At 39.6% G+C, this 14,691-nt stretch overlaps 2 protein-coding genes across 2 annotated transcripts in view; one reads left to right on the forward strand and one right to left on the reverse strand.

The window, feature by feature from the left end:
* The window catches only part of QRSL1 (glutaminyl-tRNA amidotransferase subunit QRSL1), a 31,914-nt gene extending 27,445 nt beyond the window's left edge, over positions 1-4,469 (reverse strand). Inside the window, exon 1 of the mRNA XM_026511711.4 lies at positions 4,325-4,469. Coding sequence (XP_026367496.1) covers positions 4,325-4,348 — 24 coding nt within the window. The 5' untranslated portion in view covers positions 4,349-4,469. The remainder of the gene's footprint in view (positions 1-4,324) is intronic.
* Positions 4,470-4,530: 61 nt separating this feature from the next.
* Positions 4,531-14,691, forward strand: part of RTN4IP1 (reticulon 4 interacting protein 1) — a 51,355-nt gene continuing 41,194 nt past the window's right edge. The window contains exons 1-4 of the mRNA XM_026511712.4: positions 4,531-5,240; positions 11,115-11,266; positions 12,055-12,123; positions 13,025-13,149. Of these exons, the coding sequence (XP_026367497.2) occupies positions 4,967-5,240; positions 11,115-11,266; positions 12,055-12,123; positions 13,025-13,149 (620 nt within the window). The 5' untranslated portion in view covers positions 4,531-4,966. The remainder of the gene's footprint in view (positions 5,241-11,114; positions 11,267-12,054; positions 12,124-13,024; positions 13,150-14,691) is intronic.

A 14,691-nucleotide genomic window follows, 5' to 3' on the forward strand; every position in this document is an offset into this window, starting at 1 on the left:
TAGCGGAGCTGCTGGGATTCAACCAAGGCCTGTTCTTGTTTCCAAAGCCCATATTGTGGACCACTATACTATTAACTTTACAGAGAGCACCAGAAGTTCACTTAGGAAAAGAACCATCTTTTAAAAAGAATTGCCTTGATAAATGCTGAAGGTACAGGAGAGCCCTTGAGGCCTGAGTGTCCCGCTGACTGGTACCCATTAACATAACTCCATTCATGCTTTTGTCTTCAATGTTTCAAGAAATTGCGTCAGGATCACTAGCAACCTCACATTCCTAAGTCCAGCAGTCACTGCTCGGTCCTCATCTTACAAGTACTTTTCAGCAGCATTCAACTTGAGAGCACTCTCCTCTTGAAGCTTTTTCACTTGTGTTTCAGGAAACTAAGACCCAGTTTTCCCCTGGCCTTACTGACCATTCCTTCACGTCTCTTTCCTGGCTCTGCTTCCTACTGCTGACCTCTAAATGTTGGAAAGTTTTAGGCCTTCTTCTATTTTTGTACTCAACTCCCTGGGTGTTCTTATCTGGCCACACACTTAATTATTATCTTCTATACTCTGGCCAATTTATGTCATAGCTAGCTGCTTTTCTGATCTCCACCTGCTTAACTGACATGTTCACCTGGACAGCTAGCAGGCATCTCCAAATTAACATGCCCAGAAGAGAAGTCTTGACTACTTTCCTTCTTCCAAATATGTTTCTTAAGAATCTTTCCTGTATGAAAAAAAAAAAAAAAAAAGAATCTTTCCTGTATGGGGGTCCTCAAAAAACTAAAAATAGAACTATCATATGATCCAGCAATTCCAATTCTGGGTATTTATTCGAAGAAACGAAAACACTAATTCGAAAAGATACATGCACCCTTATGTTCATTGCAACATCATTCACAATAGCCAAAATATGGAAACAACCAATGTGTCCACTGATGGACGAATGGATAAAGATATGGTATATATACAGTGGAATATTAGCCATAAAAAAGAATGAGATCTTGCCATTTGTGACAACATGGATCGACCTTGAGAGTATTATGCTAAGTGGAACAAGTCATTAAATGACAAATACCATATGATTTCACTTATATGTGGGTTAAGGGATGGGCAAAATGGAAGAAGGTACAAGAGGTACAAACTTCCAGTCATAAAATAAATGTCATGGGGATATAATGTACAACATGGTGACTACAGTCAACGATATTGTACTGTAACTTTATATGGTGATGGAAAAACTAGACTTATGATCATTTTGCAGTGTATACAAATACCAAATCATTATGTCATATACCTGCAACTAATATAATGTTCTGTGTCAATTATACCTCAATTAAAAAAAAAGTGGGGGGGGAACCTCTTCCCCAACTTGATATTACCATTTTCCCAACTGCCCAGGCCCCAAACCTAACCATCCTCCTTCATTCTTCTCTTTCCCTCAAACTCTAAATCGAATCCATCAGCAAGCCCTAACTTAAAAAACAGCACCTATTTCACATTACCTCTATGGCCACCCCATCTCTGCTGCCATTATCTCTTGCCTTCTAACTGATCTTCCTGCTTCCTCACTTGCTTTCCCATAGACCGTATCTTTAAGAATAACCTGAAGGAGCTTTTTAAATTTTAAATCAGATCATATCCACATACTAACAACTTTCCAGAGGCTTCCCATTACACTTAGAATAAATCTACACTCCTTAGTACGGCCTAAAGTTTTCCATGATCTGGCTGCTGTTTATATTTCTAACCTCACCTCCCCTATTTCTCCAGGCATGCTGGCCTTCTTACAACTCCTGAATATGTCAAGCTTGCTCTTGCTTCAGACTCTCTGCACTTACTGTTCCCTCTGCCTGGATTACTATTCTTACAGGCCTTCGCAGGGTTCACCCTTCATAGCCTTTAGGACTTTAACTATATTCAGTCAGAGAAACCTTTCCTGACCACTCCAAGACATCTGGCTCCCCACAATAGTTTTCATGCTGTGGCCTGCTTAATCTTTGTAGTATTTATACTACCTGTGATTATATTGTTTACTTAAACAAAAAAACTTCTTTAATGTCTGTTTCCCCACAAAATGCAGGCTTCATGAGGGCAGGAACTTCTGTTTGTCTTCAATGTTAATTCTGTGTCTGGAACACAGAAGTGCTCACTAAATATTAGTTGAATGAATGAATAACTGAGTTGTTTAATATTTGGAAACTGTTTTCCCATAGAACAATAATTAAGTGTTCTTAGGTAGACCCCCAACAAGCCTATTGAAAATGTAATTAATAACTTTAGGATTAAGATTAGCCTGGTGTCTGGCTCCTATAAACACTGGCATTATGCCACAAGAGGAAAGTGAAAGTGAGACTCTTCTTTCCTGAATGTACCTACATAAAACTTAACAAATAGGACTTTTTATCTCCTATTTGGCATGTTACCTCCTTTTAGTGCTTCCTTCTAGGCCTCCTCTATTACCCTAAGCCTAGCTTAGGTGTCCAACATTGCCTCAAAACTCTACAGTTTCCAGCTCCTCTCCCAAATTTCCTCCTCAGCAAATTTTCCCTTTCTTCAATTGATTATATCAACTAGGGTGTGATGGAGAGAAATTTTATTAAACTACTGTAATTCACAACAATGGGTGAATAAACTATGCAACCCTCCAAGGCATCTTTATATATTTAAAAGAGAATGTGTACTAAATTAATTAGCCTCTAATTGGTAGAATTTGGGACATCAGTACAATAATGTGGGAAAAAATACAGAGTGGAGAGAAGATATTTTTTGGGCTGGGAAAATGACTACCAAATAACGTTTTGCACACAGTAGGCATCAACAAATATTTGTTAAAGGTGTTATTAAGTGAAAGTAATCCTGCTCAGGCAACCTCTTGTGTACCTTAGGTCAGCTTTAATTGGTTTTTCCCCCTGGAGGCAAAAGTTGTTTCTCACAGTGGCTTATTCAACAACATCAGAAAGGGGTGGCACAAAAGGCGGGGGGGTGTTGAGGGTGGAAAGGGCAGAAAAAGGAAATACTGTATTTTTATAGGTTGCATTTCATTTTAAAACATGTTTTTGGTGTGTTTTGTTTTGTTTTTAAGAACAAACCGGATTCTTTAGTAGAGGAATTTGCTGCACAGAAAAATGTAGTAAAGGCCAAAACCCATATTAAGATGGTAAAATACTAATGTATTTTGGGGAAGGACTATTTATTATTAAATGCCAGTCAATTTTAAGTTATGACTATAGCTCTCTAAAAGGCTACCATATGGGGGTGAGGGTGGAATATTTCCCAGGTGAAGATACAACAGGAAGATGGAAGGCAGGGTAGGTCCTCAACTCCTACTTATCAGCAGAATCACCTGCAGCTCTGGTTAAACCATATACTCTGGTCCTCAACTCACAGAGCTGCCCAAGTGGGACACAGCTGTGGTTTTAACAAGAGCCTGATGTGATTCTTATAAGAGTGGGCCTGTAGACAGTCCTCAAGGTTGAGATACCGGCCAGGAAGCAAGAAGACGTGAACTGAAGCCCTAACAGCAGAGTAAGTGTAAAAAACAATTTCCAGACATAAATTCAAAACAGAATTAACAGGGTTTAGTGATTTACTGGATCTGGCAGATGAAAAAGAATGTAGGGGCAACTGAGATAAGAATTGTGCCATTAAAAAGAGAATATTAAGAATTCAGAAATCAGGGTTTTTGTTTTTTTAAGATGGAGACTGAGAGAGAAGAAGTGGTCGTGTTACAATGCTGAGTCAACTTTGGTTAAATTAAGTGAGGTGGTTATGGGGCATTTGGAAGAGCCGTCCAGAGAGCACTTACAAATATTAGCCTAGAGTTTTTTAAAATGATGTCTAGGACATGAAAACGCAGGTGAGAAAATCACTGGTATCTTGGTGGTACTTGAAGTCTAAAGAACAGGTCAAGGCAGGGGAACTAAAAATTACTCGGTTGTATTTTGCAAAGTACAGATTTGCTGAGCCTCTTAGCGAGAACTGCTTCAGATGAGTGCCGGGGACAGAAGGAGACTGAAGTGGACGGGCGGAGCCCACTCTGAGAGGCCATCCATCAGGGATCTGACCCAGGCCTTAGCAAATGTCTAATTGAGAGAAGCCGGTGTACACTGCCGCACAGCTCCGCGCTACGTAAGTCTCCCCTGCTGAGGTCCTAACTCCAGAATGGGTACGGGGGGGGGGTACAGCTGAAGGCCCCAAAGGTCTGAAGCCCCCACCCAGTTCCGGAAAGGAGACGGCGAGGCTGACCAAGATGCGGGTCAGACCCGGGGGCTCCTTGTCCACGGACTCCGCGTATCTTTCTGACCTCCCTGGGCCCTCAGCAGCCAGTTCCACTCACTTCTCGGAGGGTCCGGCCCAGCATGGTCCTCGTGCCCAGCCTGCCACCACAAGGCCCAGGTGGCAAGGAGGAATAAGGGAGGTCAACACCTGCGCCGGGATTACACGGGCGCAGCCATCTTCGCTCGTCACTGCACCTTTCAACACCGAGTACTTAGATTGGTCGAATTGCAGCTGGGGGAAATGATCCTTGCACGCGATTGGTTGGCGCCGCAAAGCAAGTTCTACGGCGAAGGAGAGCGGGTCGTAAGGATACTCGGGTTAGGGTCTCAGAGGGTGTCGGGGAGCCTTGGATTCTCTGTGGCGTCGCGAGCGGAGTTTGCTTATGCTGCCGGGGGCTCCCGGGACAGGGCTTGATTCTAGGGGTTTTGCTTTTGCTTTTCAAAGGGGTGGGGATGTAAGGAAGGAGGAGAATGGACAGAATGTTGACTGGAACGTTAATTGGGGCTTTTCAGATGGGAAGAGCAGAATAATTCCATATTCTTCTTCCTTCATTTGCTCCATTCGTTAGGCTGACTTCATTTTTGAATTCACAGCTTTGAAATAGGCTGGTGTCTTTGGCAGAATTTGACCTAACTCACGGGTTAGAGTTCGATCCCATTTAAATGCATTTTAATTAGGGCACGCAATTCAACCGTTCACGATGGAATTTCTGAAGACCTTTGTACTTAGAAGAAATCCACGTACTGCGGTTTGCTTCTGGAGAAGCCACGCCGAACAAATGCCTTCAGTTAGAAAGATCAGTACTACCTCTCCAAGGAGCACTGTCATGCCCGCCTGGGTGATAGATAAATATGGGAAGAATGAAGTCCTTCGATTTACTCAGAACATGATGATACCTGTTATACACTATCCAAATGAAGTTATTATCAAAGTTCACGCTGCAAGTGTAAATCCTATAGATGTTAATATGAGAAGTAAGTTTTTGAAAGACATTCCTCCTTACCTTCCTTCCTTTCTTTAATTCAGAATTTCATCAGGGATCAGTTTTAAAAAATCAGTTGTTATTTGACTACACTGGTTAACACGAAGGAATAGTTTAAGTATTTGACAGTATCTCAGATACTATTAATCAAGTGTTTGAAATTGCAGTGTTCATGGTATGCTTTAGTCTTTTGCAAAATATAAGTAAATACACCTTTTGAAATGTTTCCATGCTTCCTTAAAATGTAAGTTGGAATTTGAGTTAATTTGGGTTCCACAGCTAACTTTTTGTTTATATTCTCCTGGGAACTTGATGGTATTCTGAGGGCCATTGTAGGTTTTGGAGGTATGATTGTTTTCACATCAGTTCAGAATTTGCATTTTTGTAATAATTCTTTGCTCTCCCACTATTCACATCTTTATTGATGCAGTGGTGGAAGCAGGACAGGTGCCAGATATGGTATGGACACAGTACTTTCCTCATTTCTGCTGTTACATTTTGACCTCGGCAGTTAAAATACCCTTTCCTGTGCGCTTTATCCTAAATGGGAATGTTACCATCTTAATTTCTGCTGGGGAATATTGACAAAGCTTGGAGAGCACTATATTCCTTAAAAATATATACACCATGCAATTAGTATAGTGCTGAAAAGATTGATTACTATTTGTGAATTTAACTTTGGGAAAACAATGAGAAAAATATTCCTCACCCATGTCTTCTGAAAAAATTTAAAAACTTTCCTGGAATGATTGGTTAGTTAACCTCTGTGTTATAAATAAATAAGGGGCCCTATGCAGTTCAATTTAACCTAGGTCTGTGTTTTGAAGCCTGTGTGTAACTTAGAGTTCTTATCAGATTGCCTTGTAACAGTTACTGTATGTGAACTCTGCGAGATTAATTAAATTTCTTGGTTTATATAAACCAATTACAAAATTAGAATTAATGATAGAATGAATCATTTTGTGAAGTTTATGGAGAACTTTGAAAGTGTTGAGAGTGACATTTCTTCATTCTTCCTCCTATTTACCAGGAGCTGTGTGATGATTAGGATGTCAATTCTCAAGTTCTTTGGTCTTAAGATCTCTTTAGCCTCTTGATAATTACAATGGGCTTTTGTTTGTGCGAGTTATAGTTATCAGTATTTACCTTACTAGAAATTAGAAGAGCAAATTGAAATTTTTTATTCCTTTAAAAATGCAGTAAACTCCTTTGGTGTTAACATTACAAAATTAAATCAGTATAGAAGTATAAAATGATATAAAGGGGCATCTGGGTGGCTCAGCGGATGAGGTGGCCAATTCTTTATTTCGACTCAGGTCATGATCTCAGAGTCCTGGGATTGGGCCCCATGTCGGGCTCTGTGCTCAGTGGGTAGTCTGCTTGAGGATTCTCTCTCTTCCTCTCCCTCTGCTCCAAGTGTGCGTGCCCCCCCCCCCCGCAAATAATTAAATCTTTTTAAAAAAATGACAAAAATGAGAGACAACTACAAAGGTGAATCACTGAAACAAGTAGTAGTTGGTAGAGCATAGGGTCTACTTCAAAGTGCTTACAATGAAAAACAAGTGCTTACAATGAAAAATAACTATTTCCAAAATAAGCAAAAAAAATTTTAGTGAGAAGAGTATCATTATTTTATACTTTTATTAAACCAGAAAGCAAACAGATAAGCAAGACAGATGGATTTTCATGAACTTCTGTATTCAACCTATTGCAATATGTTATTTGAAGTTAGTGAAGAAATCCAGCCTCATACAGGTAGTTGAAAAGAAAGGACCTCAGGGCGCCTGAGTGGCTCAGTTGGTTAAGCATCTGCCTTTGGCTCAGGACTTGATCGTGGGTTCCTGGGATCGAGCCCTATATCAGGCTCCCTGCTCAGTGGGGAGTCTGCTTCTCCCTCTCCCTCTGTGCCCTCTGGCTCTGACTCTTGCTGTTTCTCAAGTAAATAAAATCTTCAAAACAAAACAAAACCCTCAAAAACCTCTTAGGCTCCTCAAAAAGATCTTGGGGATGTAAAAAAAACTTGGGGAACTGCTGGATCAGGGAAATAAAGTCTAGTGCTGTGGTCTTTAGGTTATTTTTTGTTTGTTTGTTTTTTAAGATTTGATTTTTAAGTAATCTCAATACCCAACACAGGGCTCGAACTCACAACCCTGAGATCAGGGGTTGCACGTTCTACCAACTGAGCCAGCCAGGTACCCCTTTGGTCTTTAGGTCTTTTGACTCCAATTTTTAATGTTGCCATTTTTAGCTTAGTGACTATGTCTAGACCTGGGCTATCCAATATAGTAGCCACTCGTCACAGGTGAGTGTCGAGCAATTGAAATATGGGTAGTTGGAATTGAGATGTTAGTCTAAAATACATACTGGGTTTCAAACAGTAAGAAAAAAATGTAAGCTATCTCATAATTTATATTGATTACATGTTGACCTGATACTATTTTAAATATATTATATAAAATATTAAGATTAATTGTATTCTTTTTTAGTAGCTACTAGGAAACTTAAAATTACATATGTGGCTTGCATTATATTTCTGTTGGACTGTGGCAATCTAGACAGTGTGAGGAATAGCTAATACACAGGTGTTTGTGGGGCAGGAGTTTGAGGAAAGACTTGGACTCTTCAAGTGCTTATAGCTAGAAAGCTTCCTATTAAGGATGAGTTGAAATGTCTTTGCTATGATTGTCCCATGAAATCCACATTTGTATTCTTTTTGTTTGCTCTGAAGTAAGAGGTGCTACTACTTGTTGGGTATGTTGTTTTACTTTATTCATTTACATTGGGTATGAAGATAATTTAGTTTCTATAGGCTTTGTCTTTAAGTGGTAGGCTTATATCCAACGATCAGTATGTTTTTTCATCTCCTTTGACTGTGAATCCTTTGGAGATAGATCCCACCTTCTGCCAACCACTGCCTGTTTCAGTGCTTCACATATGTAGTTGTCATTCGGTCTTTCTTTTTGCGTCATTTTATATTTTCATTCTAAAGATTGCAAACTAAAATTAGTGGTGTTTTAGCCTTGAGTAATTTGTACCTATTGTCTTCTTTTATATCTGTTAACTTTTAATTTCTCTGAATGCACGTGCACAATTTGTTTTGTGTACATCTTAATTTTCAGTAGGGTGCCTGGATCTTGACTTTCTTGGCTCCTATTTAACAATGTAATATTGTTTTACTTTTATATGGTATTCTTGAGACATCTTACTAGTTTTTTTTATAACTTAACCAAGTAATATTATTTGTAAGTTATCTTATTTCCTGCTCATGGATCCTTTTTTGGAGAATGTGTGATTGTTGTTGAAGGAGATACCTGAAATGGCAGCTTGCAGAAATAAAATAGTGAGTAGAAGATTATAAACTGTAGGAAGCCATTATGTCCCTTAACAAGAATGCAAGGACCAATGAAGCCAGGCTGTTTTTCTGAAGATAGCCACTATTATTGGCCATAAAATCATAAATCATGTAAATGGCTAAATAAATGAATCTTAACATAGAAAAAATATATAGCCAACAGCATCATACCAACAATGTTTGATTTCTTTAGATAGGATTAAAGTCTCTGAAATTGATGACCTTAGGATTTTCCAAATCGTCCCAACTCTGAGCCAGTTAAACTGGCAACCTCTAACAATGGGATGAAGCTCCTAAGGGCCCCCATTTATCTGTGTCCCTGAGCAGGTTCTCGCTCACTGTCAGCTGCGTTCTGGACTTGGGGCTTGTTTGGCTAGTACCAGTGAGGCAGGGCTGCTCAGTTGACCAAGAAAACTTGGGCAGCCTTGTCCTGCAGGCTCTGTACCTCAGAAAGGACTAAAGCCTTTTGTGTATCTCTGAAACAGCAGCTACACTCTGACATAGCTAAATACCCACCTTGCTCATACCACATAGGAATTTCAGTGAATAATTGTTTGTGTTTTAATTATGGAAGAGGAATGTAAGACAGGAAGAGTGAAACGTGCCTTCCGAGAGTATTCCACGTGAAGTTGTTTGTCCCCCCGATGGCGGGTTCACTCCTGACTAGCCAGATGGCAGATGTGTTGTATTGGCATGGTGGCCATCAGCTTAGATTTTCTGGGACTATCCCACCTTTTCAAACACTCTCTCCCATGTGTCTTGATTTTTTTTTTTTTTTTTAGAAAAACAACTTCTGCAAGCCACCCACCTTTCCCTCCCGCTATATGGATTAACTTCCTGGTTCCTGTCTAAGAGCAGCCCTCCATGTGGGTTCCTGATTCCATCCCCTTCTATCAACTCAGGAGCACTGTCGCAGAAATTCTTTTCTGTATCCTCAATCTTTCCCTTTCTACCACATCATTGTGATTAGCACACAAACTTGCTGTTATTTCTCCCCTCTTAAAGAGGGAGAAGAAACACTTAAAAATCCTTTCTCCGTCTCCCCTGTGCCCCTCCAGTCCAGTTTCATTTCTGTGCTCCCCTTCATAGCAGAACTACTTGAGAGAGTTGAAGGGTCTCGGGTCTCCAGTTCCTCCCTTTCCATTGTCTTTCGAGCACTCCAGGCCACAGCAACTGCTGTCAACGTCACCAAAGACCTCTGTGCTGTTGAATCCAGTTGTTTGGTTTGGTTTGGCTTTTTAAAAAAACCTATTGGCAGCTTTTGACTTTATCTGAAAAACTGTCTTACCTGTCAGCATTTGATTTTTTTTTTTTTTTTGAGATTTATTTATTTTTAGAGTCCTCAAGCAGGTGTAGGGAGCAGAGGCAGAGGGAGAGGGACTCCCCATGCCTACTCCCCACTGAGTGCAGACCCTGAGATCGGGACCTGAGTGGAAACCAAGAGTTAGGGGTTTAACGGACTGAGCCACCAAGGTGCCCCAGCATTTGACTTCTTGAAATGACCCGCTTCCTTTGGCCTTTAGGGACCCCCTCTTCTCTAGTCAGGCCTTCTCAGTCTCCCTTGCTGGTTTCTTCTCATCCTTAAGATCTAATGTGTTACCTCTTCGGATGGGTGGGGGGAAAGGGGAAACTCATGGAGTGGTTTAGTGATTTCGGAACATAAATTGTGGCACATGACACGAGAAAGGTGGAAAGAGTGCTTATCTTGAAGAGCCTAACCTAGCAGAAGTGTTCTCAGAGAAATGTCAAGCGGAAGTGGCTATAACAATTTCGTGTCTTAGAAAAGTCATCTTACATGTTGAAACTTTGTAATAAACTACTTTGGGTTATCTTAGATAGCCAATTCATTTGAAACAAGGAAGTTATGATTAGAATGTTTTCAGCTCTACTTAGTTGGTATTTATGTAAATATTTAATAAATAAAAATACATATAATAAAGTAGTTAACTGACTTAGAATAGAGGTAGCAAATGGTTTTTTTTGTTTTTGTTTTCTTTTCCACTCTCAAATCTATGCACTTATTTCAGAGATGTTCTAGAAGCATTTTTGGAGGTGTGGGGAACATTATTCCTAGACCGATGTTAGGCATGGATATAGTATTTGATACTATTTGTTAACTTCAAACAGCTTGAACATTTATCTTCTTCACTAGATTTGCACCAAATGATTTTGTTTAAAAAGTTCATGAATGAATAAAAGAAACCATCTTCAAAGAATAAAACTATAAAAGAAAATACCAAAAGTTCTGAAGGCAGTTTCAAAATTGAAATTTCAAAAACCTTGTGAGCAATGGTAGCTTTAGTTGAATGAGTGGTTATAACTTTCCAAGTAATTTTCTTTGTAAAGAACAACATTCCTTGTTTTTGTGCTTTCAAGTGCGATGATGAAAAACAGTGGTGAGGTTGATTATTTTATAATCCACATCTTGAGGATCTAGAATCTGGTGTGTAACTCTGTAGGGGTTTTTTAAATCATTTATTCTTTTGGAGGAAACCGATAAATTGTATTTCACAGGTGGTTATGGAGCTACGGCTTTAAATATGAAACGTGATCCTTTACATATTAAAACCAAAGGAGAAGAATTTCCCCTGACCCTGGGTCGGGATGTCTCTGGTGTGGTAATGGAATGTGGACTCGAGGTGAAGTACTTCAAGCCCGGAGATGAGGTGAGTTAATTCCTTTTCTAAATATAGAGATTTCATTTTCCTTCTTTTGGAAGTGTATCCGTATTCTTGACTTTTTTTTTTTTTTTTTCCCTTCAAGTATATTGAGCTTTGGCTAGAACCCTCATTTTCTTGGTTCTGTTGTTATATTTTTCACAAACAATTCCAAAGAGCTTGACTGTACTCGAGCTTTCTAAATCTAGTACTTAAGAATTGCAAGACTTTAAAATATGTAGGATTGGGACAATTTTTTTTTTCTTGAAGTCTTTAAATGGCAATTTCTACCTTATGGGTTAGATGGTTTTAAAATAGCTAAAGTTTGGTATAATCACCTGTCACTTGTCACTTTGAACTTTTATACCAAGAAATTAAAGTTGAGCTCATAATAATAGCTAATACTGTTCTAGTTGCTTTTCATAAAAGAACACATTTAATCCTTATGAGGTAAGTACAGTTAGGCGCAGTTTACAAGATGAGGAAGCCAAGCTGTAAAGAGGTCCCACAGCTAGTAAGTGCTAGAGCCAGAATTCAAGCCCCAGAGGCTGTGCTCTTACCAGTACTCTCAGTAGTCCGTAAATATGGTAGGATTTATTAGCATCTGCTTCCAGTGTGGTTTGACTTGATAAATTCAGAATCATGCTAAGTACTACATTTATATCGTGTAAAAATAACTCTTTTGCTTGGCCTGTTGCTGACTTGTGCTTTTTCACAGGGTGGGGTCTGTATTGGGGAAAGCCCTCACGCTGAGCTTTGGTCAGAAAATACGTTTCTAATGAAGTCGTGTGTTGCAGGTCTGGGCTGCAGTTCCTCCCTGGAAACAAGGCACGCTGTCGGAGTTTGTTGTAGTCAGTGGGAATGAGGTAACTCCCCAACTCCATGCTGAAATGCCATTAGAAAGGATAAACAAAGACTGACAAATATCTCTGAAATAACTGGTTGCTTTTCACATCGGGTTTGTGTTTTATGGGTAGGTTTGAAAGAGCTAAGATAGAGAATAGGAACTTTCGAAATGAGTAAAAAAAGAAAAGTATTTGATGTCCTTTAGTAACACGGCCTGCCAAAGTGGCTCTTTGTCTCACGGAGCAGGGATTTGGAGTGAGATCTAGAAACCCTGCTGGGTTTCTCAGTTTTACCCAGAATAAGCAGTTGAAACCCAATATAGCAAATGGAGCATACCAGTTAATCATCAACAGAAGCATGGGAGTATCAGGCTTTTTCAAATAACTTTAAAAACAGTCTAATCAAATACAGTCAGGTGGCCTGACAATTTGAATAGAGAGAAAGGGGTTAACACTGAGGAAATTGGCTACAGAAGGGAGGGCAGGAAGGGAAAAAGGGGTATTACTGAGATTAGAGAAAGGCTGGCAAGATTATCTTCCACTAAATGGGAGTAAAGGAAGCAGCTGATCTCAAAAACAAATTAGAATGTGTTTATGAGGGCTCAAGGTTTATTTGGATTTATTTCTGGGTATAGTCAGAACTAATGGGATTATTGAATGTGGTCTCTTTATGAAGAATTAAGCAGCTTTATCTGATAATGTAGCCTATAAAATATTACTGAACCTCTGTGAGGCAGGTTGAGTCATTAGAATATTCCTTAGGGATAATCCTGGAGTAGGATATGTAGTAAACACGGACCCTGGCAGAATGTTATAGACCTATCGATGAAAGTAGTTGGATTCCCATGCAGATAAATATACTTAATTGTGTTCATAGGTTTGCACGTCATTGCTTATTTTTCACTGTTGTCTTCAAATTTAGGTCTCTCTCAAGCCCAAATCACTCACTCATACCCAAGCTGCCTCTTTGCCATATGTAGCTCTCACAGCCTGGTCTGCCATAAACAAGGTTGGCGGCTTGAATGACAAGAATTGCACAGGAAAACGGTAAGTATTGAATGTGGCATCTAAACCTCCCTTCTTTTCTTCTGTAAGGTCTTTCTTTGCAGTAGACTTGTGAGAAGAGTATTAAAATTCAGACCACTTGCATGAGCAGAGTTGTGGTAACATTTAAAACAATCTCCAAAAAAACTCTATTTGTGTCAGTTTGTACTTTTTTTTTTTTTCTTTTTAAAGATTTATTTATTTTAGAGAGAGTGCCTGAGCTGGGGTTGGGGCTCGATCTTACAACCCGGAGATCATGACCTGAGCCGAAACCCAGAGTCGGAAGCTAACCGACTGAGCCACCCAGGCGCCCCCAGGTTGTACTTTCTAACCTCATTGTGTTGATTCTTAGCCCAAGCAAATGGGAATTTTTAAATGGAAACATGTAGGTGAACGTCAGGAGTTGAACTTCATGAAATAATACAAAATTTTGTATGTAAATTTCTGCAAAGAAGATCCATAGCTTTGAGATTCTTGAAGTTTTAAGCATCACCTTATACATTTTCTAAGGAATGATGTCAAGGTACAGGTGTTTTTTTTCCCTGCCTCTGCTAGGGTTTGCTCTCTGACTTGTAGATTTCTGTGAAGGCCAGATATAAAGGGACTGCAGAACACTGATGAATATTCTTGAGTTCTCTTAAGCTTAATGGTTGGCATCCTTTTTTATTTTTTTTAAAGATTTTATTTATTTATTTGACAGAGAGAGACAGCCAGCGAGAGAGGGAACACGAGTAGGGGGAGTGGGAGAGGAAGAAGCAGGCTCCCATCGGAGGAGCTTGATTCGGGGCTCGATCCTAGAACGCTGGGATCACGCCCTGAGCTGAAGGCAGACGCTTAATGACTGAGCCACCCAGGCGCCCCTGCTTGGCATCCTTTAGGTCACTTCTTGTGCTTCAAGGTCTTTACTGTTTGAGTCAGCCACAGGACAGTGAGTAGGAATGTCTTAGATGTACTTGAGTCCGTATCCAGATTCTGCTGCTTTCTAGCTGGAGGGGCCCACCTCAGTCACTTCTCTTCTGTGAGTTTTGTTTTAAGGGTTAAATGAGAAAACACAAGTAAAACTAGTGGCACGTGTTGTGGCCCATGGAAGCACTCAGTAAATGGTGGCTACTCTTATTAGCAGTGAGACCGTATTCTTCATATTTTAGAAAGTTGGCGTGATAGGGAAAACTGATTTTATTTTTTGGTGAGAAAGCTAGGTACCAAGAACCATTTAATGATTGTGATAAAGGAGAGAGATCTGTAGGTCAGTTTTTAATAAAACAAGTTTTTTGATTACTATGAATTAACGCAGGTAAAATAACTATACTCTTGTGAAACCTTACACTTTTAATGTGTTGGACTATAAAGGCTTGAATTTAATGAAAGCTTAATAGCTGTGTTTCTGAAAACAGTGTGAAGATGATTCATCTAATGAGCTGCTACCCTTTGTTGTAGAATTCAAGACAAATATTTATTCTAAAGGTCAACCCTGTTTTATTTTTTAAGCTTTTGAAGTTACTGTTTAGGTCAACTACTTTGTTTAAATTAAATTAGTCTGGCTGC

The sequence above is a fragment of the Ursus arctos genome, unplaced genomic scaffold (assembly GCF_023065955.2).
Source record: "Ursus arctos isolate Adak ecotype North America unplaced genomic scaffold, UrsArc2.0 scaffold_13, whole genome shotgun sequence".
In the NCBI taxonomy this organism is placed as follows: Eukaryota; Metazoa; Chordata; class Mammalia; order Carnivora; family Ursidae; genus Ursus; species Ursus arctos.